General features: G+C 54.8%; 1 protein-coding gene and 1 long non-coding RNA gene across 7 annotated transcripts in view; one reads left to right on the forward strand and one right to left on the reverse strand.

The window, feature by feature from the left end:
* KIAA0319L (KIAA0319 like) overlaps positions 1-5693 on the forward strand; it is a 49188-nt gene extending 43495 nt beyond the window's left edge. For 3 of the 6 annotated variants that reach the window (XM_032766802.2, XM_032766804.2, XM_075060760.1), the window contains exons 21-22: positions 1553-1582; positions 2014-5693. In XM_032766802.2, the coding sequence (XP_032622693.1) occupies positions 1553-1582; positions 2014-2201 (218 nt within the window). In that variant the 3' untranslated portion in view covers positions 2202-5693. The remainder of the gene's footprint in view (positions 1-1552; positions 1583-2013) is intronic. The other 3 variants (XM_032766803.2, XM_075060762.1, XM_075060761.1) reach the window with 1 other exon arrangement.
* Positions 1-26559, reverse strand: part of LOC142045928 (uncharacterized) — a 76468-nt gene that overhangs the window by 34850 nt on the left and 15059 nt on the right. The window lies entirely within an intron of this gene.

The raw sequence follows: 26559 nt of genomic DNA on the forward strand, positions 1-26559 counted from the left end.
ATGGGCAAAACCATAACCGAAAGCTATTTCTGTAAAGAGTTTGGGACTCATTTCTTGGGCCTTTGTTGAACATGTTTACTCATCTCTAGCAGGATAAAAACCCATTGCCCTCATTAAACCTCTCAGCTGGATTCCAGAGCTGAGACCCTGACACATGTGTTGCAGCTGAGAAATGCAGCAGCATACTGAGTTGGACTGGCCAATGAACAGCAGGAAGTAGTCTGACTTCTCAAAAGGCACTGGGGACCATGCTCCTGCGCAGCCTGATCTGTTCTTCTGACAATAGGCCCTGTGATTTTTTTCTGTTCTTCCCCCCGCCTAAAATGTCCATCTAAAAATATCCCAAGAGTCTATGTGAGAGTTAATTGTTCCCTCTTGTCGCTGCTGTAGGTCAACTAGGCAATGGGCTGTGTGCAGAGAGGTTCTCGTAATTGTAGTGTGAGTATGAACTGAGATGAGTGGGAAGGGGCCTAAGCAAAGTGTTTTTAAATGTCTAGATTCTTTGGGATCACAGGTTTGAAAGCCTCCCATGCTGGCTAAGAAGACTGATATCCCCCATGGGAAAAAGAGCTTTTAAAAACCTAGGTTGTGCATGCTCTATGTAAACACGGAATCCATTGGCCTTTTCCACCAGGACAGGGTTTGTCCCTGTGTCCTGGGCCAGTATTTCCCTCCCCCCTCTCACCTGGTGCATCCTGCTGGTTGTCACCCTCCACCCCAGAGATGGCTGCATTTGTTATGCAGGATGCAGATAATCTAGAAATGGTGTGTTTGTATCTGTAGAACACCTGCACCAAATCATTGCTGGTGAAGAATATGACTGACGGTAGGAGGAAGAGGTTGCAAAGCATGTGTAGAACTTAAACACACACTCCAAAGAGTGAGAGAGATTTTAGCTCTTAAAACAACCTCTCCCTTTCATACAAACAGTAGGTGAAGAGTCTCATTAGTAAGAATTATTTTAACGGTGCATGGAAAATAGTCCTTAATTTTTGTTTGCTAGCTGAAAATAATTGCTCATCCTAGTATTATCCTACTTAATGATGTTCCAGCAAAGTGAATAGTACCTAATGACGCAGTGGAGGGTATTGCCATGACTGTGCCGATCAGATAATTCCTTTGGGAGCAACGCATCCTGAAAGCCCAAGTCTGAATGCCATTGAAGAAAGGGGGTGCTTCCCCCTCCCATAACATGCCCACCCCAGTTAAGTCTGACCATCTGGCAACTAGCAGCGAAGAACCTGACCACCAAACAAAGGGCTTATTGTGCCACCATCACTCTGTGGCAAATGTACCTCAAACTCTCACTTTTCAGTGGTAACTAAATTCCCTCCTTGATGCTTCAGATAGTGTCTGCTAAGCAGAGTGTCCCTTTGCCCAGTTACGCATGGGAATGTTCCCACTTCCAGAGCAAGTGTTGCACTTCATGATAAAGTAAAAGCTGAAATCTAAATTACTTCCTCTGTTGCCAGTATCAGTAAACATGTCTCTCCTCCGCCCTTGTGAATTTAATCTTAATTCAGCCCGTTAATTTACCTTCCTTCCCTTGCAGGCCAGAGGAGAAGCAGTGATGCTAGAGAAGGTGACTAGTAAGAGTGTGCAGTGATATTCTGTCACACCCCTGCCTACTCTTTACTACAGCCTCTAACCCCAATAGAACTAAATGTAGGGCAGTGAGGTGTGACAGCCCCAAACACCTCTCATCCACCCTGACAACCACACCAGTTTCTCTGCATGTTGTGTTCTGGAGATCTCAAGATGAATGTGTGACCCTGATTGTGTCACAATGCCTGAAACACATTCAGGGGTGGTTTGTTGTCCCGCAAGCTCGGTGGCTCTTGGAGAGAGTTGGGGGATAGCTCCAGGAGACTCAGCTGAGTTCTGGACGGATGACATGTGCCTAACAGCAGCACCGAGAGAGCCTGCGGTCCCTTCTCCTGTTTGCTCTAGTGTATGTTACTGAGAACGTTGAAAGTGTTTCTAATGTGGGATTTTCTTTGGCTTCCTTCAAAGGCAGCAGACAGAAAGCTCAGGTGCTTAACACCAGCCTGATGCATTCCGAATCTGAACTGGACAGCGACGAAGCCATCTTCACGTGGCCAGACCGAGAGAAAGGGAGACTACTCCGGAGTCAGAATGGCTCCCTGCGCAATGGGCAGGTGCTGCCCAAACCGAAGAACCAGAGGGAAGAGATCTTGTAGGACAAAGTTGCTAACTTATTTCATGGAAACTACCTTTGTTTTTGTGGGTTTCTTTTCGTTCGACTAGAACGGGTTGTACTTGAATCCTGACTTCAAGGGAAATCAAAGGGAGGAAAAGGACCTGTGAAATACAGACTACCTGGCATCTGGAATGCCACAGGATAGAACCACTTACCACAGCTGTGAAAGCACAGACCCACCCACCTCCTACTGCAATGGAGGCAAAATTCCCATGGACTTTCAGCCTACTGGAGGATTCTTCTCTCTGAAGGGGGGTCAGGGTCGGGCTTGTGAGAGCCGTCCTTTGGGCTCCCATCAGACCACCGCAGCCTCCAACAGTGATGGCACACTGACTGACTGACCTTTTTAAAAAAGAAAAACAAACCTAGCTCACATACTACTTCAGCTGCAGGAAAAGCTTTTCCCACCCCGCTTCACTGATTAAGCACCATTTTCTAAAAAATTAACTTTGTCCTTTCACACCAGCTAACCGCGTGGGGTGGGGGACATTCAAAATACTGTGCTCACCCAGAATGGGCTGCATCAGTTCACAGCTATGAAGGGGTTGTAATTGTTTTAAATTGTTAGTCTTATCACTGGGAATAGAGATGAAATGGCACCTAATCAGATGCCAAAAACTAGCTGGAGTGAACAGCCCAGCTCCAGAGTCTGTGCTAGCCAGCTGAACGGGGCGCCCCCATCCCTGCACCTAGCCCTTCCGGGTTTGTACCAGACCCAGGGGATCGTTTGCCAATTCAAAGGAGAGTGCCTGCCTTTCTGGTATCTGTGACTAATAGCTTAATTCCAAAGCCCTGAGAAGCTTGTTCAGCTCCACGGCACACTGTGTCGATTCTGAAACACTTCAGTGTGTGCTCAGTGACGCTGTAGAATATCAGTACTGCCCTCCCTACTGTACGATGCCATGATCCTGTCCTTTCTTCAAACACTTACACACATCAAAGAGAAACATGGGTGGATACCTTCACTCCCCGATGGCTGGACGTCCCCCTCCAGCTGGCACTTCAGTAGCCTTTTGTTGTGCTGTCATTGAGTAGCCCTGTGTATGCTCCTAGCATTGAATTGTTTTGACTGACTGGCTGACATGCACACTTCAGATTTATTAACTGACTGAAACAGGGACCATTCAGATCCTCTTTGCCCAAATACCTGCAGGTGGCTCCCAGAGGCACATCCCCATAGGAAGTGTGTCCTCGCTGGGCAGCGTGGTTCTGAACTACATGCCCCTTTCAGTCGATGACAACGTGGAGTCGACTGAGTGTGTGTGACACTCCCTCCCCATTGCCATGTCTCTCTCAGCATGCTGCTTTCTTGAGCCAAACCTCCATCCTTGGCGAGTGTTTGCCCTTTTCATTGGGGTGTCAGATGCCTCTGCCCCTCTAGGGTGAGTACTTAGTTTCTGGCCTTCCTTTGTGTTTAATTAAACTGGTAACTTGTTTCATTGGCTTCCTTTTTTGGATACTGAAAGACAAAAGGCTTTAAACGCCTAAGTTGTATTTATACTGCTGCACTACTGATTTGTGTTGAACCAGATGAAGATGAAAGACACTGTTTAATTTGAGGGAGTGTTCCCCACTGAATGTAGTCATGGCTGCTGCTAATTTAATGTTTCCGTGCAATGAGATGTCTTCCTTAGGCACAAGTGTTGGATTCTGTGTTTTGTTTCGACTTGGCTAATAAGACATGAGGATTTTCCCAATTGACTTAGGCCAGCTGTAGTTCTTGACCTCATGTGATAGTGCCTGTTCCTCTCTCCAGACTCCTGTGGTGGGCTCAGCCTGGCTGATCTCCCCCTAGGTGATGGGACCCCCAACACGTTGCCATAGTCCCACATGCACTCCTGCCTCCCCCCATGCAGGGCGAAGGTAACACCAGACTTCTCCATTTAAAGGGACACAGTCAAGTTAAAAATCACACTTCGGTCTGAAATTTACTGTTGTGAGTAGCACTGAAACCTATGAGCAGGGTGTCATCCATGAAACTCTTTTAAACTGATGGTGGGTATCCCTTTAATCCTCTCCTCCCTTAGGCACATACTTTAAGCTGGTCACTCCCCTTCCGTCCTGGGGAGGTTCTCCCTGCAAGGAATTCTCAGCCTGTTTGCAGCAGTGAGGCTTTTAGGGATTCTTTTCCTGCAGAGATCAGTACCTCTCACAGGAGATGCACGGTGTGCCTTTACACTGGCACTCTGCCTTCCTGTTACGGAAGCGGGAAGCATTAAAACCTGTCCAGCTATTACTCGACAGCACCTTTGTTTAGCTGAGGGGTTATTTTTTTCCTTCCTCCCGTTTCACTGTGGGAACTGACCACTTACACCGAAGTGCTTTAGTTGACTGACTGCACTGCTGTGGATAGAATAGTTGTTTCCTGCCTGGCATGGGGACGACTTGCATTTTGTAGAAGACGATAGGCCTTCTACAGACTCCTTGCTAACCAGTTTTGGTAGGAGAGCTTCCTGTCCTTAGTCATTTGTCATCTCAAAATGCAGGCTTATGACCGCAGATCACAAGTCCCGAAAGTTAGATTTCCTGCTTGCCATTAGTATTGTTATTGTGCAACATTCCCCCTCTGCATGAAACACCCCGTCAGCTACCTCCCAAAAAACACCTTGTTCTGCACTTCAGATATTAACCCTTTGTTCCTCTAAATTATTTTACCCTAACAGAGGTTATAAAGAAGTATGTCCAGTATATACACCTACCCTCACTGTGCACTGATAAGTGTGAGAAGCTTTTCATAAATGAACTTGGAATCTAGGAGACTCTAATGTCAATCAAGGGACAAGAGGTCAGTGAAAAACCCTGACAAGCAGAAGGTGAAAGCATTAGTTGCCTTGGTGTGAAAATCTCCATTAGGGTGGAAGAGGGTGTGGGCAGATTGTCTGCTTGGAAAAAGACAACAGCCCATGTTAGAAACGATCCTCCTCTGATGTAGGAGTGTGTACAAAGAAAGCATTAGTTTAAAATCCTGTAACTCCCTTTCCTCCTTCCCCCAGGGTATTATTAATATCATTGCTCATTTCTTACCTAAGTACCCCGATCCTGGTTTGACCTTGCAATAAGAAGTTTTCTGCATGGCTGTGCATTATGATTTCACAGTTAGAGACTCTATGGCTACAAGTTACCCATGTGTGGAAGTTAAAAGCTGAGACATCTGTTAGATGAACCATCAGCCGAATTTGATTTTGTTTTCCTCACTCTTCAGTGTAAATGTACTTCAGACACACACTTGTGTTTAGTAAAGATGTTTGAGTCAGAGGCCAGAATCTCTTGCAATGTTGAGATCCAGTTTTAAATAGTTTTTGTTAATTTTTCCTTGTTCTGTACACTGGGGTGGCCCAATCTGTCTGACCTTTAATTTCATGATGTTTGTTTGATTGCAGTGTTACTTGGATCAAGACTGGAAAATGATTTTTTAAAAAAAACACATTTCTTGCAAATAAAAGGGGAAGTTGTTTTGCTGCTGCTTATCTTACTTCTGGCTCCTGTTTCTCTCTAGATATACTTTGGTGGGGGTGTCTAAACCAGGCATCCCAAATGTGGGGCTCTTCCACTTGGAAAATACGCTGCCTACAGTCAGTCAAATATCCTTTTGTTCCCTTTTCCCTATCCTCAGTGTCTGCAAACCACTTTGGAACCATTGACTTGCCCAGCTGAGTGTTGCATTTGCAACTTGTCAGGAGTTGGATCCTATGTTCTAAATGTGTAAATGGTTCAAACGTGCTTCACCTAGAACTCAGAGGCTGCTCGAGACTGGCTGGAGCATCCTGTGCTGGATCTTGTCGATCTTGCCTAGACACGGTTCTCTGTGTTAGCCAGGGAATATAAAACTTCATGGGTTTTATGAGACTTACCAAAGATGCTTCGCGTGGGTGCCCCTGCTTTAGTGCCAGTAGCTATTGTCTGTGCATGAGCTTGACAGAGCTGTTGAGAATGATCTCTTCAGCTCCCACCTCCTGTGCTAACTTTCCAGCCGTTTCATGACGATTACCTTGCGAGACAACCCCACTAACTGCTCTTGACCCGACTTCTTACTTTTCAGGCTAGGACAGAAGAGGAAATTCAATAAAGACAAATGCAAGCTACTACTTCACTTGGGAAGGAAAAATCAAATGCACAACTACAAAATGAGGAATAACCGTCTAAGTGGTAGAAGTGCTGGCAGGGAGCTGGGGGGTTATAATGGATCACAAACCAAGTATGAGTCGTCAGTGTGATGCAGCTGCAAAAAAAAAAGTGAATATGATTCTGGCGTGTATGAACGGGAATGTTGTGTGTAAGACATAGGAGGTAATGGTCCCGCTCTACTCGGCACTGGTGAGGCCCTAACTGGAGTAGTGTGTCCAGTTCTAGTGCCACTCTTTAGGAAGGATGTGGACACTTTGGAAAGAGTTTGGAGGACAGCAACGACTGTGATAAAAGGCTTATAGAACCTGACCTATGAGGAGAGTGTTTAGAAAAAGGTTGGGCTTGAGAAAACACGTCACCCCTCCATCTTAAAAGCTGTTATAAGAGGATCGTGATTAATCGTTCTCCCTGTCCATGGGAGGTAGGACAAGAAGTATTGGGTTTAAGTTGCAGCCAGGGAGATTTAGGTTAGATGTTAGGACAAACTTTCTAATTCTAGGGGTAGTTTGGCTCTGGAACAGGCTTCCAGGGGGAGTTGTGGAATCCCCGTCATTGGAGGTTCTAAGAACAGGTTGGAGAAACACGTATCGGCCAGTCTGCGTTTACTTGGTGCTGGCCCTGTGCAGGGGGCCGGACTTGCTGACTTCCCGAGGTCTCTCCCAGCCCCACGGTTCTGAGTCTGTTATTGCTCAGCCCTCTGCTGTGTGCCTTGTCTGTTGGAGGACACTGCCGAGCTACCCTAAAGGCAGCCTTTGTGCTGGTGAGCAATACGGTGGGAGTTGGTGCTGGTAGCACACAGGACCCCCCACACACACACACACCCCATCTCTGACATCCGGCCATGTGCTTTAGCCGCAGAACCAGCCCTAGGTGCAAAGGCTGCCGCAGTCCCTGGCAAAAAAGCTCTGACAACTAAGATTTCCAGGCTGGGCGTGGAGGGAGAGAGCTTCATGTGCATCTGCTGAGGGCTGCTCTAAGGAAGCAGGAGCAGATGCAAATGTGGACTATTGATTTCACTGGAAAGCAAAATTGCTGAAGCTTCAGGGATCGAGATTCAGCAAAGTGTCCCAGCGCACGGGCTGTCTGTACCTCCTAATGAAACTGAGGAACGTTTATTAATTAGTGCAGTCCTTGAAAGAGATTAACAGGGGCTGCCCTGCTGTCAGTTAAAGGAGTTGCTATAGAGATTGCACATTAGCACTGCAGCTGCCAGAAGGAGCCTGTGTAACATTAGGGGGCTGGTTTGTTTCAACAAGTGGAGGGAATTCATCTCTTTCCCCTTTGCCAGCCCAGTTACTGTACAATTTATAAACCGTGCACTGGTGTATAGGCACCTGCTGCTGCTAGCAGTCACTCCAGGAGATGAGCCAGCCGTGCACTGTTCTACCTGGGCATAGCTCCTGCTGCTCAGGGCAGCCTCTTCCCTCCCTTTGCTGGCTTACGCTCAATTTCTAGTTGGCTCAAAAAAAAAAAAATAAACCTTAAATTTCTCTGATGGTCTAATGGCTCCAAATGGCACCATCTGCCCCAGGCCCCCTTTGCTATCCCCATCTCTTAGCCCCTTGTGCCTGCTGCTATTGGGCAGGATCTGGCCACCTGAGAGCCAGATTGTTACAATGTGCCAACAGCCCTACCGCTTTTTAATCGTTTTTAAGTCACAGCTTCCTAAAATGGCCACGTCTCAACTTTTTCCACTCCAAGATCCTCCCTGCCCATCTAGCCAGGATCCCCCACCCACTTAGGGATGGCCGTGACCCCGAGGCTACGAGTTCATGTTCTTACTCAAGCCCCACCTGGGGGTCTGGCTTTTTATCTTAGGTGGGGAACAAGCCACCCCTTAGCCCTGGGGCTAAAGCTTTGTAGCCAGCACTGCCCCTAGTGGAGATTCATCAGCATTGCACCCAGTGAGATCACAGGTGGGGTCCAGGGGTTGGCTGCTGGATGAATCCCAATCCTGTCCTCTGTGCATTAGGCCACGCTGCCTCTCCCTAATCTAAGTGTCCAATGAGGCAGCAGGTGCCTCCTGCTGATGAAAAGAGCTAGGTATTAGTGTCGTTAGCCTGTGGTGTGCTTTGGGGCAGGGACTGATACTTTGTTCTGTGTTTGTACAGGGCCTAGCGCAACAGAGCATGGATCTCTGATGGGGGTCCCTATAAGCAACCTCAACACAAAGGAAGAATGATTAACCCTGAGGCTCTGACGCCTTCTCTGCTGGACTGTTCATTGCACCAGTGCGGCCCCATTGAGAGAGCTGCACCCTGTGCGAACCCTCGGTATGGGGGTAAGCTGCAAATTGCAGGTTATTTTTTGCCGCAAGGCAGCAGCGCTGCACAAGGGGTCTGCACTGGCCTCAACCCCCCTCCTCTTGAGAGCTTCAACTCAGCATCTGCTCTCCCCTCTTTCGAGAGGCAGCTGCAGCTCACGTGGGGGTGCAGGGGCTGCTGTTAGCCAAGTCCTCCAGAGACCCTGCCATGGTCCTGCAGCACCACGCCTGCCTCTTCTGATGTACTAGGCAAGGGGAGAAGCTACACAAGGCCCAAACTGACACTGTCCCTGAGGGGGTTGCACCATGGTTCTGTCACCAAAACAAAAACCACCCCCGAGCCTGTCCCTCGGGCTGGTCCAGGGTCCTCCTCTGCAGCATGTTTGCTGGGCTCCCTTGCTCTGCTTCTAAGGCTGTGCATGGTGCTGAGAGCCCTGCGTTTAGGGTAAGGTCTGCCACCAGCCCTTTCCAGTTTTGCAGGGAGGCCAGGCCAGGAGAAAGCCAAAGGCCTGGCAGTGAAGCAGGTCCAAAGACTTGTATTTCCCTGAGGGAAAGTCTAGACAAAAACTGAAACATCTTTGTACCTAGAAGAGCTGCAGTGATCTCCTTGTTAGCAAGGTTCAATGTACCATCCCCCCCTGCCTAGTTTGGGGGTGTCCAGCTGCATTTCAGACTCACCCTGGTTTCCGCAGTCCAGGATTCCCTTGCTATTCCCTTGGACACTAGGTGGTGATTTAGCTGCACTTGCTAATGAATTTGCACTGATGCCATTAAGGTTAACGACCCACTCGTTAACAAGAGAAGATGGCTTTGAAGGGGAAATTGTTCTAATAATTGTTGTAGCCAACACCTGTGAGTGACACCAGCCCGGTTGTACTGCACCAGCTCCCACCCCCATGTTACATTAACAGCAGGGTAACACCTGCACTGCCAACTGCTTTTGGAGCTCGTCAGATCCAGGGGCTGGTTGCTGCCATGTCTGTTCTGCAGGGGCCACAGGATGCATGGGACACAGCCGCGCTCAGGAATGGCTCTGCAAGCTGGGGCAGAGTGGGATGCTGGCCTGGTATGGGGGGAGCAGCCTGCGAGGGTGGGGCCAGCTGAGGTGCTGAGTGGGGGGTGTTGAAGCTGCTCCGCAGATCCAGCTGCCCTGAGCCCATTTGCGCTGGGCAGCACGTCTAGGCAGATGGTTACTCAGCATGGGTAAAGGCCAAGCTTTATGCTGCTTGCTGTCGAATCTCAGGGCCTTGATTTAAGGAGAACCTGTCTCCCAGGGGCAGAGCCTGCCCAGTTTCTCCAGGAGACCTCGGGCCAATTACCGTTGTTTGCATTACGGTAGCAACAAGAGTCCCCGGCTGACACAAGTTCCCCAGTGCGCCAGGTGCTGCATGAGCCTTGACCGAGACATGGGCCCCTGCACAGAGAAGCCCCTAGGAAGAGGCAGCTCATCCTCCAAAGAAGGTACAACTGAAGGGTGCGAAGGTGGGAGACAAGAAGTGCCGTTATCCCAACTGCATAGATGGGATGCGAGGCCCAGAGAGACGCAGCTTTTCAGGGCTGGTACCTCCCTTTCCGTTCCAGCCCCGGGTTCTGCTTGGAGCCCAGGGCTGGAATTACGAGTCCCTCCTAGTTTCAATGCAAAACCATCAACCAGCCCAATGCAGGCCAGGCCAGGTCCTGCCTCCCTCCAACCCCGCGCGGCCCTTCCTGGCCACCCTGGCGAGGAGCTTACGTTTGCAGCAAGTCTCTGAAGTGGAGAGATTTGGACTTTGCTGCCCCAGGATGCCCCCAGCAGCACCCACCAGATTCGCCCCTCGCTTGGGGAGATTCTGCTGCCCGGTGAAGCTTTTCCCCGCATGTCCTGGCAGCACGGCTCTCAGTGACCTGCCCTGTCTGCTGCAGCAGCCAGCCTTGCACTGAGGGGGGTGGGCTGGACTCACATGCACAAGGCTCCCCTGGCTGCAGATTCCAGCACGGGGAGAAGCTCCCCTTAAATTCCTGCTGAGCAGGGCAGCAGGAAGGGAGAGGCCCTGAGAAATGCTGGGGTGGGGAAGGTGCATCTTGGTGTTTAACTATAATTCATTAGAGCTCCAGTCCTAGTTGTCCGTTATCTGCTCCCCTCCCCGCTCAGCCTGACAGGTGCTGAGACCCCCCCCCCCCACAGCTCAGTCCCTGCTCCCAGGAGCGTGCCTGTGGTGCAACCAATGCAGCATCATGCCCCTTCTGCTGCCCCCTGGCTTGCAGTGGCTCTGACCCCCCTCTGCCTGGTGCTTCCCAAAGCCTTCCCATGGCTGCTCCAAAGCCGGGACCCCTCTGCCAGCATCCCCTGCCCCAGACATGCTGGATGTGTCACACCCTGGTGTGGTCAGTCTCTGGCTGCCACCATCCACCCACTACACGTTAGCTGCCCTCCAGGGGCAACTCTGGGCTTAGGAAGAGGGAGCTCATCACCAGCCTTGGCAGAGAGAATCCCCAGATCCCCGCTCTGCATAGCGGAGACACTGGACTCAAGCAGCTGCAGAGGCAGCTTTCCACTAGCCGATACGTCCCCTGGGGCCCCTCTGAGTGAGTCTGGACTGTAATGGACTGGAGTTCAGGGGAGCTCATGTGCCTGTGTACCGTGGCCCTCTGCTGGAGGGAATCAGACTGTGCCACTGTGTCTCATAGGCCCTGTACTGCAAACAGAGTCTCCTTTAGCCCCGGGGCCTGTGCTTTAAAACAGGAGGATCTGAGGTCTCTCCACCCTTCTCTGTTGCTGTGATGTCCTGAGCGGTTGTGATGTGCAGTACAGGTCACGTCATAAGGGGACACGAGGTTGGCTGTAAGCGTGGGACATGACTCACATGCAGATGCTTTGCCATGCAGAGGGGGAGGCCAGGCAGGGCATTGGGGCTGGGCAGAGGCATCCTGCTGCTGGGGACATTTCACTGGCTGCCTGGTCAGGTGCAGATAATGCTAGTGATCAGTACAGCCCTGGCTCCCCTATTCTGTGTGAGCCCCATGCTCCTTAAAGACCTGAGCTGGGACTGCCGGCCCATGGGATAGCACAAGGGGGCTGGTGACCCAGGGCTGTGAAACCTTCCCCATCTCCTGGGCTAACATGGACCCTGGAATTAACCCTATAGCAGGTTTCAAAGCCCTTTAATTTCCTGGCATGTTTGCTGTAGTTTAATCTGGTATTTCAGGTGACTTTTGTTATGTTCACAACTCCACACAGAGAAATTGGAGAAAGGCCTACACGCACTGGCTGGAAGGCTGCAGCAGCCCACTAGATTTCTTAGAGTTCAGAATGATGACACTCGGGAACCCAAAAACAGAGAGAGACAAAGCAGGCTGCTCCCTAGGCAGAGAGGCCAGCTACTCTGATCACAGGTTTCCCTACAGAGTCCTGTACTTTGCAAGCAGGACCAGGAACACACTCAGGTCTTAAAGTGAGCTTGCAATTCCAAGACAGTCCTCCACCCCACAGCTGTAGCTGGTTATGGGCCTAGTTTTCAAGCCCAGGGCCCCAGCTTCCCCTACTGCACATGTACACAAGTATCCAGTGTGTGTGTGCATGAGCACCTGCCTGAATCCTTGTATATCCAGGTCCAGGCAGAACATGGGTAAACATTGCTCATCGAGGAGGTCTGCCTGGGGTCTGTACATCTGCCTTTGCTGCCTGCCCTGGCTACTTGGCTAGCAGCCTCCACTATGGAAACCAAACAGGGTGTTAATTTCCGGGTACAGTTTGGGACTAGGAGTTAAGGCCAGAATCTCCAACAGGGCCCAGAGCTGGGGCCCAATTCCACAGCCTGTTGGGTGCTGAGCGCACCTGGGGGAATCCAGCCCTCGTTTGGGTTCCTCAAGAGGAGCCAGGCGGTGTGGATAATCTCTCATTAAGCCCTCGCAAGCCACAAGCGTGCCCACAGCATGGTGAGCAGCCCAGGGCCTGAAAGGGCCTGCACAGCCCCCGAGCAATGTCACCTTCCCATGTGCCAAGGCCCCACGCTAGCTAGCATTGAGACCATCTTTCTATTGTTCAAAACAATCTCTTTTCCACACTTGCTGCCAAAGCTTTCCCGCTTTCCCCAGCTCTGCACGCTCCAGTATATTTAGCTGCCTCTAGCCTGCTACCTTTCCTTATATAGCAGAGGCCAAACGAATTTCTCACTCTCATTATTAATAGCCTGTGAGGAGTTCTGAGGAGGCTGCCAAAAATAGCAGGCAAACACTGCACGGCCGGCCGGGGAGCAGGGCATTAGTGCTGAGGGACGGGAGTGAAGGGCCCTGCCAAGAAAGTGCATTCTGCCGGGGGGAGGCCTGGGGGGGACTCCTTGTTTTTCTCCTTTTCCAGCTGGTACTAGAACAAGGTGTCATGTGTCCCCCACTCGCTGACCTCCCCAATACTCCACCTCATGCCTCCGGGTGGCTGCAAAGCCTCCTCTTGCGTCTGGGACGTTCTGCAGATCGGAGGATCCAGGCTCAAAGCCCAGAGGATGCTGCTGCCGAAGGGACCCGGTGGAGGGAGAGCTGGGAGGTAGGAGCTTGGTTTTAGAGTCTCTCTAATCACTTTGCAGGCACGAGGCTTTTCACAAATTGTGGGGGGGGGGGGAAGTGTTCAATATACTAAGAGTGACCTGCATGGCCTGGGACAGCTTTGAGATGGCGGGGTCGAGTCCTTTCCACAGCCCCTCCCCATTCCCCCTTCTCCCCACTGCTTTTCCGCTGAAAGCCAACGGAGCCCTGATCAGTGGGGCTTTGGCATGTCACAAATGAGGGGTATTTGGCCTCCCCACATTTCCCAGAGTCTGGGTGTCAGGGGCTCTGAAAGTCACCCCTGCTCCAGGCGAGCAGGCAGCCCCAGTGCCCGAGGAGCGCAGGCAGAGGGGACCGCGGGGGACCCAAACCATCAACACGTTGCTGCGCACGCCAACTTGGAAAAGCCAAACTGAAGTCCAGAGCCACTGGCGAGAGGCGAATGCTCCTTGCAGCAGGGTCAGGAGAGTGGCAGCGCACGGCGGGTTCCCTTCTGGGCCTTGCCAGCACGCGCCCTGACAGAGAGCCCGGCGACACCGCTAGACCCAGACAAATCCCCACATCCAAACCGACCGAACCCTCATGTCTCCCCAGCGCTGATCAGCCAAAGGTTTTGGACGTCCTAAGACAAGCAACCGCCTGGGCTCCCCTCTGACATTCCCTGGAAACAGCCTGGACCTGAAGCGCTGGCTGCTTTTTGCCTTTCGTGCCATGGCTTGGTTTGATGGCAGCGTCTCTGAGCCCCTGTGGCTGCTTGCGGCCGGGGTCTCCTAGGGCTGCTTCCTGGCCTGCTTCAGCTGGCGAAAGGGGAGAGGGAGAGGCCTCTTGCAATTTGTGCACACGTAACAATATTTACTGGTAAATAAAGAGACTGGAGGATTCATTAGCGTAGATCTGTGCAGCTCCCTCGCCGTCTGCCTTGCAGCCGGGCATGGCTGTGTGGTGTGGAAGGGGTGGGACTCGTCTTGGGATGGGGAGGTGAAATCTGCCTGCAGCGGCAGGGGAGGGGGAAGCCCCAGCAAGGAACAAGGCTCCTTTATAAAGAAGAGGGGAGCATCTTTCTCTACGTGCACCTGGAGGTGTCTGCAAGCCAGGCAGGGTCTGCCTTTACATCTCCTCTCTCCCCTCCCCTCCCTCGCAAGGAACTTCTCAAGCTGAACTGCGAGGATGCTGCATGCTCCTCGGGAACAGAATGCAGACAAGCTGAAGGAGTTCTGTGGCAAAGTCAAGATGAGCAGGCAAGTGCTGGGAACTGGCAGGCGACACCACCGCTCCCGGGTGCCGGTGCTCCAGCCCCAGACAGAAGTGGAATCACCTTCAGGACAGTAAGTGGCTCAGCACTGGGGAGGGGGCCAGAAATCAGGATGCTGGGGACTGCAGGGCTGGGGGAGCTGTGCTGAGTGTTTAACCTTCACTAGTACAAGGCTGGTGCCTGGGCTCCCAGCTCCCACGCTGGAGAAGCCTTTTGTTATTTGCAGCCTCTGCGCTAGACACTGATAATCAGAACTGTAATCAGCATTTTACTTGGGCTTTGGCTCCTTGCAGCAGCTTTGCGGAGTGTGTGGGGGGGGGGCTGAGTCTCAGCCGTGCTTGGGAGGAGAAGGGGCTTGTAGTTTCAGCAAATGTCCTGCAGGGTTAAGGGTGGCTGTGGTCCTCCTGCTACCCCACCCCCTAATCTGCTTGGGCCCAGCGGAGGTGCCCTGGGATCAGTACCCTTGGCAAAAGCAGAGACGCAGGGTCATCAGCAAACTCTCCGTAGGGATGGGGGGCTGCAGGGCAGCACGAAGCAGGCTCCGCACCACCCTGGCACCCCCACAGTGTCTGCACAGAGCGGGTGATAACAGTGCTCTGGGCAATGCTGCCGGTGGGCTGGCAGCCTGGCAGGGTCTCTCTCTTTAGAGCCCTGCGCCCGCTGTGGGGGAGAGAGCCTGAACTGTAAATCATCTGCCTGCAGTCAGCAACACGGCAGGGGCCCCCCAGAATGGGGTGCAGGGCTCTCTTGCTGCTAGGCAAATCCTCTGGGGGCCAGGACAACGAGGAGCATCCCCTGCATTAGTGAGGGGGGGGGGGGGCGAAGGGATCCCAGCTCTAACTTCTGGGCTCCTGATCCCCATATTCTGCACATGCCCATGGAGGATCGTCGCGGCAGGATGGGGCTCCTCCGGGCTAGCTGTCAATCAGGCCCCACCGTCGCATTGTCACGTTGATTTGGAGCAGGGGGAGGAGGGGTCACTTCACAATTTCCTAGCCTAGCTGGTTTCTTCAGGCTGGGGGCAGAGGGCCCTGAAGCAAGCATGGGGAAGGGGGTGCACCCTGGAAGGAGCTGCCCTCTCCCCCTGCGCCCAGCTCTCTGCCTGGTTGTGTGTCTCTCTTTAGCCGCTTGCTCTGATGAAGTGGCTAATGCAGTTGGTTTGCAATGGATCAATGGCCGGGGGAGGTGGGGAGCGGGGCCAAGCTGGAGCCACGAATGGTACAACTTGGAAGCGGCTGTGTTAGGAGCGCCTGCCGAGCACAGCCGGGCCGCACTGGGGAGAGAACAGAAAAAAGACACTTCCTTTTATAGGCCGGCTGGGGCTGTGCTGGCCCTGCCGGGTGTGTGTGAATCCCCACATCAAAGCCACTCTTGGCAGCCTCCCTGGCCCTCCATTGCTCGGGCTTGTTGTTGCTCTGCCTGTGCAATGGAAGCTGCAGGAACCCCCAGGGGCCAGCTGCTAGCTGGGGACATGGAGGGGCAGCAGCTGACAGGGGCTGAAGATCTGGCCCACGTATGGGGGTTGGGATCACTCAGCGATGGCTCCCCCGCCCAGAATCACAGGCTGGGCACCCAGATGTGCCAGCTTCCCCCTCCCGTGAGTGGCCAGATATGTTTAGGGGGTCAAATAAAAGGCACTTGGGAGCAGTGGACATGGTCCCAGCCCCCTGGTTTATCAGAAGGGGGTTGAAATCTGGTCATGGGGCTGCAGCCTCCTTCCAGTTTCCCCTGGCATGGTGCACAGCTGAGCAGCTGCTGGCTCAGACACTCGTCTGCACCCATCAAGGGCGGCTCCAGCCCAGGAGGAACGATGCCACCCCAGAGGGGCTCTGGAAGGAGCTCTGGCCAGAGGGAGGTTTGCAGAGAGGGCTGGGGCAGTTGAAGGCTGCCAGATGCAAAGATCTGGCTTTGCAGGGTGGGTCAGTTCTGTGCTTAAGTCTGGGCAAGACCTGCCTTGGGGCCAGCCCCCTGCAAAGGATGCCACATCCGTGAAAGGAAGTGAAGAGCCTGGGCTGCTCCTCAGTTTCCCATCTCAGCTCTCCTAAGCCACTCAGCTCAGGCTGCCGGGAGCCGGTCTCCTGTCCCCTCCAAGGTCACCAGGGCTCACCCCTGCACCCACAGCCAAGATCAGAGCAGGATTCCTCTGCATGGTCGGTGCTGGGCTCCAAGGGATAGCGGCTAAGCTAGGGTGTGGGGTCTGGGATGGCAGGCGGCTGTGGGTCGGGAGTGAGGGGCACCGACAGAGCCGTGGGGGGCGGGTCAGGACTGAAATGCACTGAGCTGTGGGGGGAGCCCATCACTGGAATGAGAGGGGATGCGGCTGTGGATCAGGAGTGAGGGGCTGGGGGATATGGAGGCCTTGTCTGCAGACTGTGTGTTGGGGGGAGGCAGTGGGGCAGGAGGGAGGGGCATTGCCCCAGCTGCGGGAGGAAGCTCAGCCTGGCCCTGCCCAAAGCGCACCTGGCTCCCCAGCTCTGGCTGCTCCCCATGTAACAAAGCAGGTGGGGAACAGGGTTCAGCCCCAGTGCCTGTCAGTGACACCCAGGCACCTGCGTCCCTGTGGCTTTCCTGGGCCCCTTCCAGAGCTGGGTCGAAAGGCCTGGGCCCGCAGGAAGCCTGTGCCAGACCTGGGACTTGAATCCAGGGCTCCCAGCTCAGCCCCTAACCCTTGTTCCTCCTTGAGCCAGGCACCTGATTGTGATGTCACAGTCCCCTAGGCACCTGCTGGCCCTCTAGCCAGAGCCCCCTCAGGGCAGGGCCAGGGATATGGCAGAGATTCCTGTGGGGAAGTGGGGGCAGCCATCCCTTTAGCAAAACAACCGTGATCAGCTGGGGGACGGAGCGGTGAACAAATGCAAAGGAATAGCAGAGCTCCCCAGACCAGGCTCCAGGCTGCCAGGGCCAGTTCTTGTACCAGCTGGGCCATTTCAGAGCGTCTCTGCTGGGGGTGCTGTTGTGAGCAGACACAGAGACCCAGTCCAGAGATCCCTGCCATGCACTGTGCACACAGCGTCACACGCAGGCGGGTACACAGACCTGGCCACTCACAATGCACGACCACCTGCGTCCACTATTCCACTAGTGCACACAAACGCCCCGGGCTGGTTCCCCTCGCACTCGCACCTGGGGACACCTGCTGCTCACTTGCGTGCGCCCTGTCCTAGGCATTCTGGTATCACACCCTCCTCTTCCTCGGCCTTTGCAGCTCTTCTCTCCTGGGGGAAGAAAATGAACCCTGGGGTGAGCTGAGGGCCTGATCCGGCTTGCTCTTGGGGTGTGAATGGCTGCACTGAGGTGGAGGGCGCTCCTTGGGTGGAGGGGAGGGTCTGGCACTGAGCCTGCCACCAGAGCAGTGCCAAACTCCAAGGAGATGGCTGCAGGCGGCAGAGAGCTCAGCACAGGGAGGAGAGGGGGTGGAACGGGTTGCACTGGGTTTGCTGCAGGCTGCCGTGTGTGTGTGTGTGTTGTGGGAGCAAGGCCCACACAGGGTGCTGGCGATGCAGGGCAGGAGGTGCTCTCCTGCCTGAGGGGTACTGCAGAGGCAGGCCAGCGGGAAGGGTTAAGCTGCTGCTGTCTGGGCAGAATCAGGCCCAGGGGCCACTCCAAGGGACACACGGTCACAGTGTGGATCTCTGCCTGTGGGGTAGGGTGACCATAGGCCCTGTTTTGGCCAGGACAGTCCCTTTTTTAATCCCTGTCCCGGCCACCCCGACTTCTGGCAAAAGTGGTCATTTGTCCCCTCGATCAGTTGGCAAGAGCAAACAGGACAAATGCCCCTTTTTATCAAAACAGTGGGGTGTGGAGGAATGGGGGGAGCGGTGATGCCAGCCCTGGGGGCGGGGGGGAGGCAAGGCTCGGGGGGGTGGGGCAGGTAGGGCTCCTGCAAGCAGCGATATCAGCCCCAGCCTCACGTGGGGGGCAGGCAGAGCTTTGGCGAGCAGTGACGCCTGTCCTGTGTAGAAGGGGGGCTCAGGCCAGCCCTGTGGTGGTGGGGGAGACCACAGGCCAGCCCCATGTTGGGGGCTCGAGCCAGCCCCACCACAGTGTCCTGTTTTCCCTTTGGGAAATATGGCAGGAGAGGGGGATCCTGGAGCGTGCAGGGTACACCAGTCCCTTGCCTGGTGCAGGAGGAGCTGCCCAACCCCTCTGCTGCTGGGGCTTGGGCCAGGCCCAGATTTCAATCCTGGGAGCCAGCAGCCCAAGGACCACAGAGGACCCGGGCTGGGCTGCAGCCAGAGGGAGCCAAGTCCCTCCCTGGGGTACCGCCAGCCGCTTGGGTGGGGTGCACTGTAGGGATGGCCCTGGCTCCGGAGGCCGAGCAGCGTCTTGTCTGCTGGAAGCTGCTGCTCTCCCAAGCTCCTGGAAACCGGGTCAGTCGCACAGTAAGTGCATATTTGGCACTCGGCAGCTCCTTGCAGAGAGATGCAGCACGTGCGGTCGCTGTCTGCCCGGTGCTGAGTCACTGCTCGCCTGAGGCCACACTGCCTGCTCCGGGGAATGGGCCACTGGGACCTAATGATCTCCTGGGCCCAGCCTGCCCCGTCCCTGGAGCCCAGAGGGCTACGGACCTGGCTCTGGGCCCAGGGGGCTGTGCTCTGCCCATCTTCCTCAGCCAGAGCCACTGCTGCTCCTCATGGCTCGCTTGAAAACCAGCCCCATCAGACACGGGCCCGGCCAGGCCTCTTCGCAGGGGGAGGAGAGGGGCCTGTGTTTGGCTTGGATCCAGCGCTCCAAGGGTCCATTCTCCAGCTCTGGTTCAGTGCAGCTCAGGAGAATGGGTGTTTGGGGGAAAGCTCCCCCGTTTTGGTGCCATTGACTCAATCTCCTCTCCCTATAATTCCGCCTTGATTCTGGATCCCGCTCTACGGCCTCCCCCAGACCCGAACCCCCCCTGCTCGGCCCCTCCAGGCTGGGGCTCAGACAGCAATCCCCAGGCACCCAACTCCACAGCTGGGGCTCTCAGCAGCAGCCAGAGAGCCCAGCTCCTCCTGCTCCAAGGGTGGGGGCTGGGAATCAGGATGCCTGGGTTCTATCCTTGGCTCTGGAACAAAGTGGGGTCTAGTGGTTAGAGTAGTGGGGGCTGGGAGTCGAGACTCCTAGGTTCTATTCCCAGCTCTAGCACCAATTTGATATGTGACCTTGGGCAAGTCACTTTCCGTCCTTGGGAGATACAATGGCCAAAGAGGGGCCTGGCCCAGCAGCTGGTATTGCCAGAGGCTCCGCTCTGCCCAGCCTCTGTGAAGAGCCAGCTTCTGCTCAGCACCACAGCTGAGAGCAGGAACTGGGGTGCGGGGGCAGGCGGCTCTCGCTCAGGGACCTCGGGCAGCATGGCCCGCACTGAGGGTGGTGAGCAGTCCGTCCAACCTAGAATGGCTCTGCAGCCCTCCCAGCCTCTCCACTACCTGTGGCCCATCCAGCATCCCTGACCCCAGAGTGCCTGATACCAGGGTTAATGGCGCTGTTGGGGCCTGTAATGAGCAGACCAAATTCACCCCTGCACTGATGCAGGGAATGGGTGGGGACGCATGTATCTCTTATGCCATCGCCTCCAGCCCCTCCTGGCCCGTGGAGAATAACGGAGGGGCAGGACTGCCCCAGCAACCCCTGCCCCCATCCCTCACCTACCCATGCTGGGAAGCGGGGGCTCTTGCAGGGGGATCGCAGGCAGCTCCAGGCCAGGCTTGGGGGAGCCCACTCTGCACAGCTTTGCACCTCGTGCCAGCCAGGAAAACAGGGCAAAACGCTGCCCTGAGCAGGGAACACGGAGCCAAGAGCCCTCTGCATCCACTTTGCACAGGTGGAATGGGGTGCCAAGGGGAAAGGAGGGGGGCAGTGGGCCCAGCTACAGCAACCCCTTCCAGAGAGAGAGAGAGAGAGACACACATACACACTCTCACAGAGCTCTGCAGAGGCAAGTGCAGTCTGCTCTGACTTTCCCTTGCTCCAAAGTCCTCTGTGTCCTTTGCTCAGCACTGGCAGGGCCCTCGGGGGACTGGCTCGGGGCAATGCACTGTGTGACGTAAGTGGCACCTAAGCCTCTGCGCGGGGGCTAACATCACCCATTGTGCCTTGGAGCCAGGGATCTATTTGCAAGGGGGGAGAGCTGCAGTAGGGGGTCCATCTCAGCCATCCATTCCCTAGGTCCAAACATTCCCAGCCCAATGGGCCCAAATCTCTCCTGCAACCAGTGCAACCTCATTGGCTCCAGCAGCATTATTCCTGATTTACACCAGGGTGGGAACAGAATTGGAGCCAGGGAGCAGGTCCCTCCCCCAGTGATTTCCAGCAAGTTGCATGAGGCCCCCGCCCCCTTGACCCTGCTCTGTGGCTCCAAACCCCCACCAGGTGGCAGATCCCGCTCCAGGAGTTTAATGAGCTTGTCAGTGCTCAAACAAATCCAGCAAGTGGCCCCTGGGCCTGATCCTTGGCTGGTGTAAATCAGTGCGGTTCGGTGGATTGCGGTGGAGCAATGCAGATTTACATCCACTGAGGTTCTGGCCCTTAGGGAGGAGGAGGCGTGGGAGTCCCTGGGATCTTCCAGTGCCTGATTGTCCTTGCGGCTGAACCCCAAAAGGCCGCACTGGGTCTGCAGAGGTAGGGGGGCCCAGTGGTTAAACTCTAGCCTGCATGTGGCAGAGCAGCAGTCAGGGCCCTGCTCTGGCCTGTACTATGGGGTAATAGCATTTCCCAGCCTCACGGGGGGAGGGGAGGTTGGGAGGCTAAAGTTGGGAGGCGCTCAGATACTACGGTGATGGGCGCCACATTGGGACCTTGGCTAGAGCGGGATGTGGGGGGAGCATGAGCCTCCGGTGCCGTTCCCAGCCTCAGTATTGAACTCCAAATGTTGCTTTGACAGGGAGAACACTCGAGAGGTTGAGTGAGTGGGCCATGGTGCTCTCGCCCCAGCTGTAAGTGGATCCCACAGTGCATTGGAACCGAAGCCTCAAGTCATTCCTGAGAGGTAGGTGTTTAAGTCATTCCACCACCACCCCACCCATTTTACCCCTGGGGAAACTGAGGCACAGGACAGTGGCTGGAGCACAGGGTGACACAGCGAGTGGAGGTAAGGGATGGATCTAGAAAGGCTGTTGTGAAACTGACTGATTTTTAAAATGAGGAGTGGGTGCGACAGTGTGACACCAAGGTCCGGGTTTTGAGTCTATGACAAACCATAGAGGTCTATTGGCTACACAAAAGTTAGGGGTAAAAGGTGCAGCCGGTTTTCTCTGGAACAAAGAGTCTCTCGATTTGTCTGTCTGGAGGGTCACAGGGTGCTGTGGATTTCATGCCTAGTTCCCAAGGCTCAGCACAGATTTTTGCGAAAAGGCTGATAGACTTTGAGGTGGTGAAAGCCACAGGGATTGCAAACACCTCCAGCTGTTGTTTGGATTACAGCTGTGATCAGGGCCCCATTGTGCTAACTGCTGTACAGACAGACAGTCCCTGCCCTGAAGTGCTTACAAGACAAAGGAAAAACTAATGTCCCTGTTTAATGATGGGAGAAACTGAGGCACAGAGAGACTAAGTGACTGGCACAGGGTGACACAGAGAGGCAGTGGCAGAGCTGGGAATTGAGCTCTGATCTCCTGAGTCCCCAGGCAGTGCCTTAACCACCAGCCCAGCCTCTGAGCTAACACAGTTCTAGATCTGAGCCAGGTGACTCACAGGCACATTTGTTGTGCTCCCGGCAGATAGCACTTGGCCAGACTGAGGCAGGAGCTCACAGAGTTACCAACTGCAGCAGAAAAAATGACCTGCGCTAGGAGTGAATTGTGCAAAGAAAGAGGAAATGTTTTGGGGCTTTGAATTCTGTTCTTCTGGCCTGAGCACCCCGGCTGGCAGAGCCAAGCTCTGTTATTGGGGGGTCTGGTTTGTATAATCTCACAGCTGGGGAAGCTAGGAACAAGTCCCCATCCCTATTAAATGTGTGCCTTTCGCCTCACTAAGGCAGCCTTAAGAAAGATGAAAGATTTCCTGCACCCGCATCCTGAATAAAACAGAGCCGGGGTGGGGGTTCTTGTTTTTTTACTTTTAACCTTGCAAGCAGTGAAAGAAAGAAGGCAAGTGAATCTCCCCACCCCATGTGCCCCGCCTGGGTGTGATGTCAAAGAGAGAATTCAAACTCAGTATTTCAAACCTTCCTAGACTATGGAAGCAAGAAAAGCTGGTTTAACACACGAGTCTTGAGTTTCTAGTGGTTCAGGAGTCTCGATGATTTGCACGGCTCAGACTGTAGATTTCTATCTAGCTGGGCCAGCAGAGATCATTAGATCTTGTCTGATCTCCTGCATAACCCAGGCCAGAGAATGGATCTGACCCTCACCACTGTAGTATCTGAGCACCTCTCAATCATGCCCAGCTTCCACTCTCCCAGCAGCATCCTCCCCACCTTACAGACAGGGAACCCTGACACAAAGAGGTGAAATGACTTGCCCAAGGTCACATTTGAGTCTGTGGCGGAGGTAGGAACTGGCACCACATTTCTTGATGCCCCTCTGGTGCTTTCATGACTTGCCCATCCAGCCTGGGCAACAAAAGATAGACCTGGGTTGTTGGTGCAGTTTGGCAAACCAGTCTTCTGCTTGGTGTTGAGAGCAGAAAGGGGGGGGAGGTGGGGTTGCTTTTCAGCATGATGCATGTATCTGAAACAACCTTATAAGGAGGTGCAAATTTCAGTTAACAGAAGCCTTCCGGTATGCAACATGCCAGGAGTACGCTACTAATAGCCCATGTAGTAAATCTTTGGCTGGGTCTAGGCTACAGACATGGGATGTGACTGGAGTGCAGTGACAGACCCACGCTAGCGTTAATCTAGTGAGCTCAGGTCCTGGAGCAGGGAAGCCACAGCTGCGCGGGCCGCCCCACAAGTTATTATCCAGGGTTCTGGGTGGGTTGAATCTCCTGCTGCTGCAGCTTCACTGCTCCGGGCCCTGAGCTAATAGGATTAAAGCTGGCTCGGGTACGTCCCATCCCGTGACCCCAGTGTAGGCGTGCTCGTGTTTTCCTTCTGTCTGCACTGCAAGCAGTTGATAGATCTGGGGTCTTTGTTCAGTGGAACACTAACCCGAGCGTGTTAGCATGTGGGCCAGATTTCCCAAAGAGTCCAGCATGTTGGGCGCACGCCGGGCATGGGGCTCTTGTGAAAATCTGCCCCAAAGTATCATGACAGGAGCGTCTGGCTGCTGAGGGCATCAAAACTCAGCCCAGAGGAAGAGATACTCAGTGGAGCTCCACCGGCTCCAATGGAACTCGGCTGATTTACTCCCGCTGAGGATCCAGTCCATAAATCTGTCTATAACGCCTATAGAGTCAGCCGGGGGGGTTCAGCAGACAGTGACACTGAGGTTGGATCCCGGACGGGAGGGATTTGCTCACCTGGCCTTTCCCCTGGGCTGTTGTGTGAGATTGTCCGATGGTCATCTCAGCCTCTGGGTTACAACTAGGTATCTCTATGGTGCTAAATATCCTAAGGGCTCTGTCTGCTCCACACAGGAGAACCCAGTTCCCTGCTCCAGCTATTAAACTTCCCTCCTTCCCTGAGCCAGAAAAAAGAACCCAGGAGTCCTAGCTCCCAGATCTGCATTTTAAGCACCAGACTGGCCTTCCCCTTTATGAATAAGCAGCAGTGAAACTGGATGAATCCTGAGTGAAAACATCCAGGAGAAACCCAGTGGCCCTGCCACCAGGCTGGGGAGCTCGCTACAGCTCTGCTTCAGCCAGCGGTTCCGGACCCAGGATGCAAATGACACACGGTACAAAGATTCCTGAGCCAGAAGGGGAACGTGGAGGAGCTTGTCAGCTCCGAGCTGGATCAGAGACAATTTGGGGTCCAGTCAAACAGGTGTAAACTGGCTCATTACTGGAACCAGGGAAAACCCCTCCCCACCCCCGCCTCCGCTGCCTGACAGGAGCCCCCAAGTCACCTCCGGCTCCTGGTTGAAACAGAGCCTGTTTCTGTGAAGTTTAGCACTTCCCAGGCCTTTCCGTGCTCCCTCGCTTTCCCTCCCCAGCTGGATTTCGCTTGCTCTGTGCATTAGGGAAACGAGGGAGCAGTTCTGCCAAGTCGATGTTTTCGTCCTGCTCTCCTTTGCTTCAGGGAGAGGAGGTCTCATGTGGGGATTAGGCCATGCAGGGGGCGAGGTTATCGGCAGCCGTGTATGATAGCAGAGGGCGTTTGCCGGGCTAGTGGTGGGTTTTTCCCACAGTTCTGCAGGATTCAAGCGGTGCCCTGAGAGGCTCTGGGTTGGAATAGCAGGGGGCTGTAGATCAGGACTGAGGGGTATCAGCAGAGCTGGGGGGTACAGGACTGGGGTCACAGGGGGCTGTAGGTCAGGACTGAGGGGTATCAGCAGAGCTGGGGGGGGCAGGACTGGGGTCACAGGGGGCTGTAGGTCAGGACTGAGGGGTATCAGCAGAGCTGGGGGGGGCAGGACTGGGGTCACAGGGGGCTGTAGGTCAGGACTGAGGGGTATCAGCAGAGCTGGGGGGGGCAGGACTGGGGTCACAGGGGCGTAGGTAACAGGACTGAGGGCTATCACTAGAGCTGGGGGGGGCCAGGACTGGGTTCAAAGGGGCTGTAAAGTCAGGACTGAGGGGTAATAGCAGAGCTGTGGGGGGCACAGGAACTGGGTCCCAGGGGCTGTAGTCAGGACTGAGGGGTATCAGCAGAGCTTGGGGCACAGGATGGGGGTCACAAGGGGGCTTAGGTCAGGACTGAGGGGTATCAGCAGAGCTGGGGGGGCAGACTGGGTCGCAGGGCCCTTGTAGGTCAGGACTTGAGGGGTATCACAGAGGCTGGTGGGGGGCAAAGACTGGTCGCAGGGCTGTAGGGTCAAGGGCTTGAGGGGTATCAGGCAAGCTGGGGGGGCAAGGACTGGGGTCACAGGGGGCTGTTGGTCAGGACTGAGGGGTATCAAGCAGAAGCTGGGGGGGCACAGACTGGGTCACAGGGGGCTGTTGTCAGGACTGAGGGTAACAGCTAGAGCTGGGGGGGCCAGGAACTGGAGTCACAGGGGGCTGTAGATCAGGACTGAGGTAATCAGAAGCGGGGGGGGCAGGACTGGGGTCAAGGGGGCTGTAGGTCAGGACTGAAGGGATATCAGCAGAGCTGCGGGGGCACAAGGACTGGGGTCCGCAGGGGGCTTAAGGTCAGGAACTGAGGGGTATCAGCAGAGCTGGGGGGTCAGGACTGGGTCACAGGGAGCTGTAGTCAGGACTGGGGGTATCAGCAGAGCTGGCGGGGGCACAGGACTGGGGTCGCAGGGGCCTGTAAGGTCAGGAACTGAGGGGTAATCAGCAGAGCTGGGGGGTCAGACTGGGGTCACAGGGAGTGTAGGTCAGGACTGAGGGGGGTATCAGCAGAGCTGGGGTGGCCAGGACTAGGGTCACAGGGGGCTGTAGGTCAGGACTGAGGGGTATCAGCAGAGCTGGGGTGGCCAGGACTAGGGTCACAGGGGGCTGTAGGTCAGGACTGAGGGGTATGAGCAGAGCTGGGGGGGCAGGACTGGGGTCACAGGGGGCTGTAGGTCAGGGTTGAGGGGTATCAGCAGAGCTGGTGGGGGGCCAGGACTGGGGTCGCAGGGGGCTGTAGGTCAGGACTGAAGGGTATCAGCAGAGCTGGGGGGGCACAGAACTGGGGGTAAGGGGAGCCCAGGGGCTGGACTAGTGGTTGGGATTGAGGGGCATCGGCAGAGCTTGCCATACACCCCTGCTCTGTAGCTGGCTCTGTCCCTTGCTTTCAGGAGAACTGAATTCATCCCTTTGCTTTCCCGGGGGTCACACTAGCCCCTGCTCTAGCCCCTGGCTGCGCAGCTTCCTGGCACTGTGTGTCCTCCCCCGACTATATCTGCTGCCCCTTAACCCTGGCCTGCCCCTGCATTCTATAAGGAGCCACAAAGAAAGAGCAAGGCCTGGAACGGGGGGAGCCCAGTTAATGGCAGGGGCAGGGCTCCCCGTCCTCTCCCTGGCTTGGGGGAGCATCTCCTTCTCCTGCTGTTGGGAGAGACAATTTGCTTGGACCCTCAGCCAGCCCAACGGCAACCCTGAGCCGTCAAGCCTCCAGGAGACTCTTTGGCTACCCAAGCTGTTATCTGCCATTTGAGTCAAATGCAGCCAAGGCCCCTCGGCCGCCGCTGGTCCTGGAATCTGGGTCTGGACAGAAATGGATGAGGTTTGTTTTTC

Source organism: Chelonoidis abingdonii, chromosome 25 (assembly GCF_003597395.2).
Source record: "Chelonoidis abingdonii isolate Lonesome George chromosome 25, CheloAbing_2.0, whole genome shotgun sequence".
Classification (NCBI taxonomy): domain Eukaryota; kingdom Metazoa; phylum Chordata; order Testudines; family Testudinidae; genus Chelonoidis; species Chelonoidis abingdonii.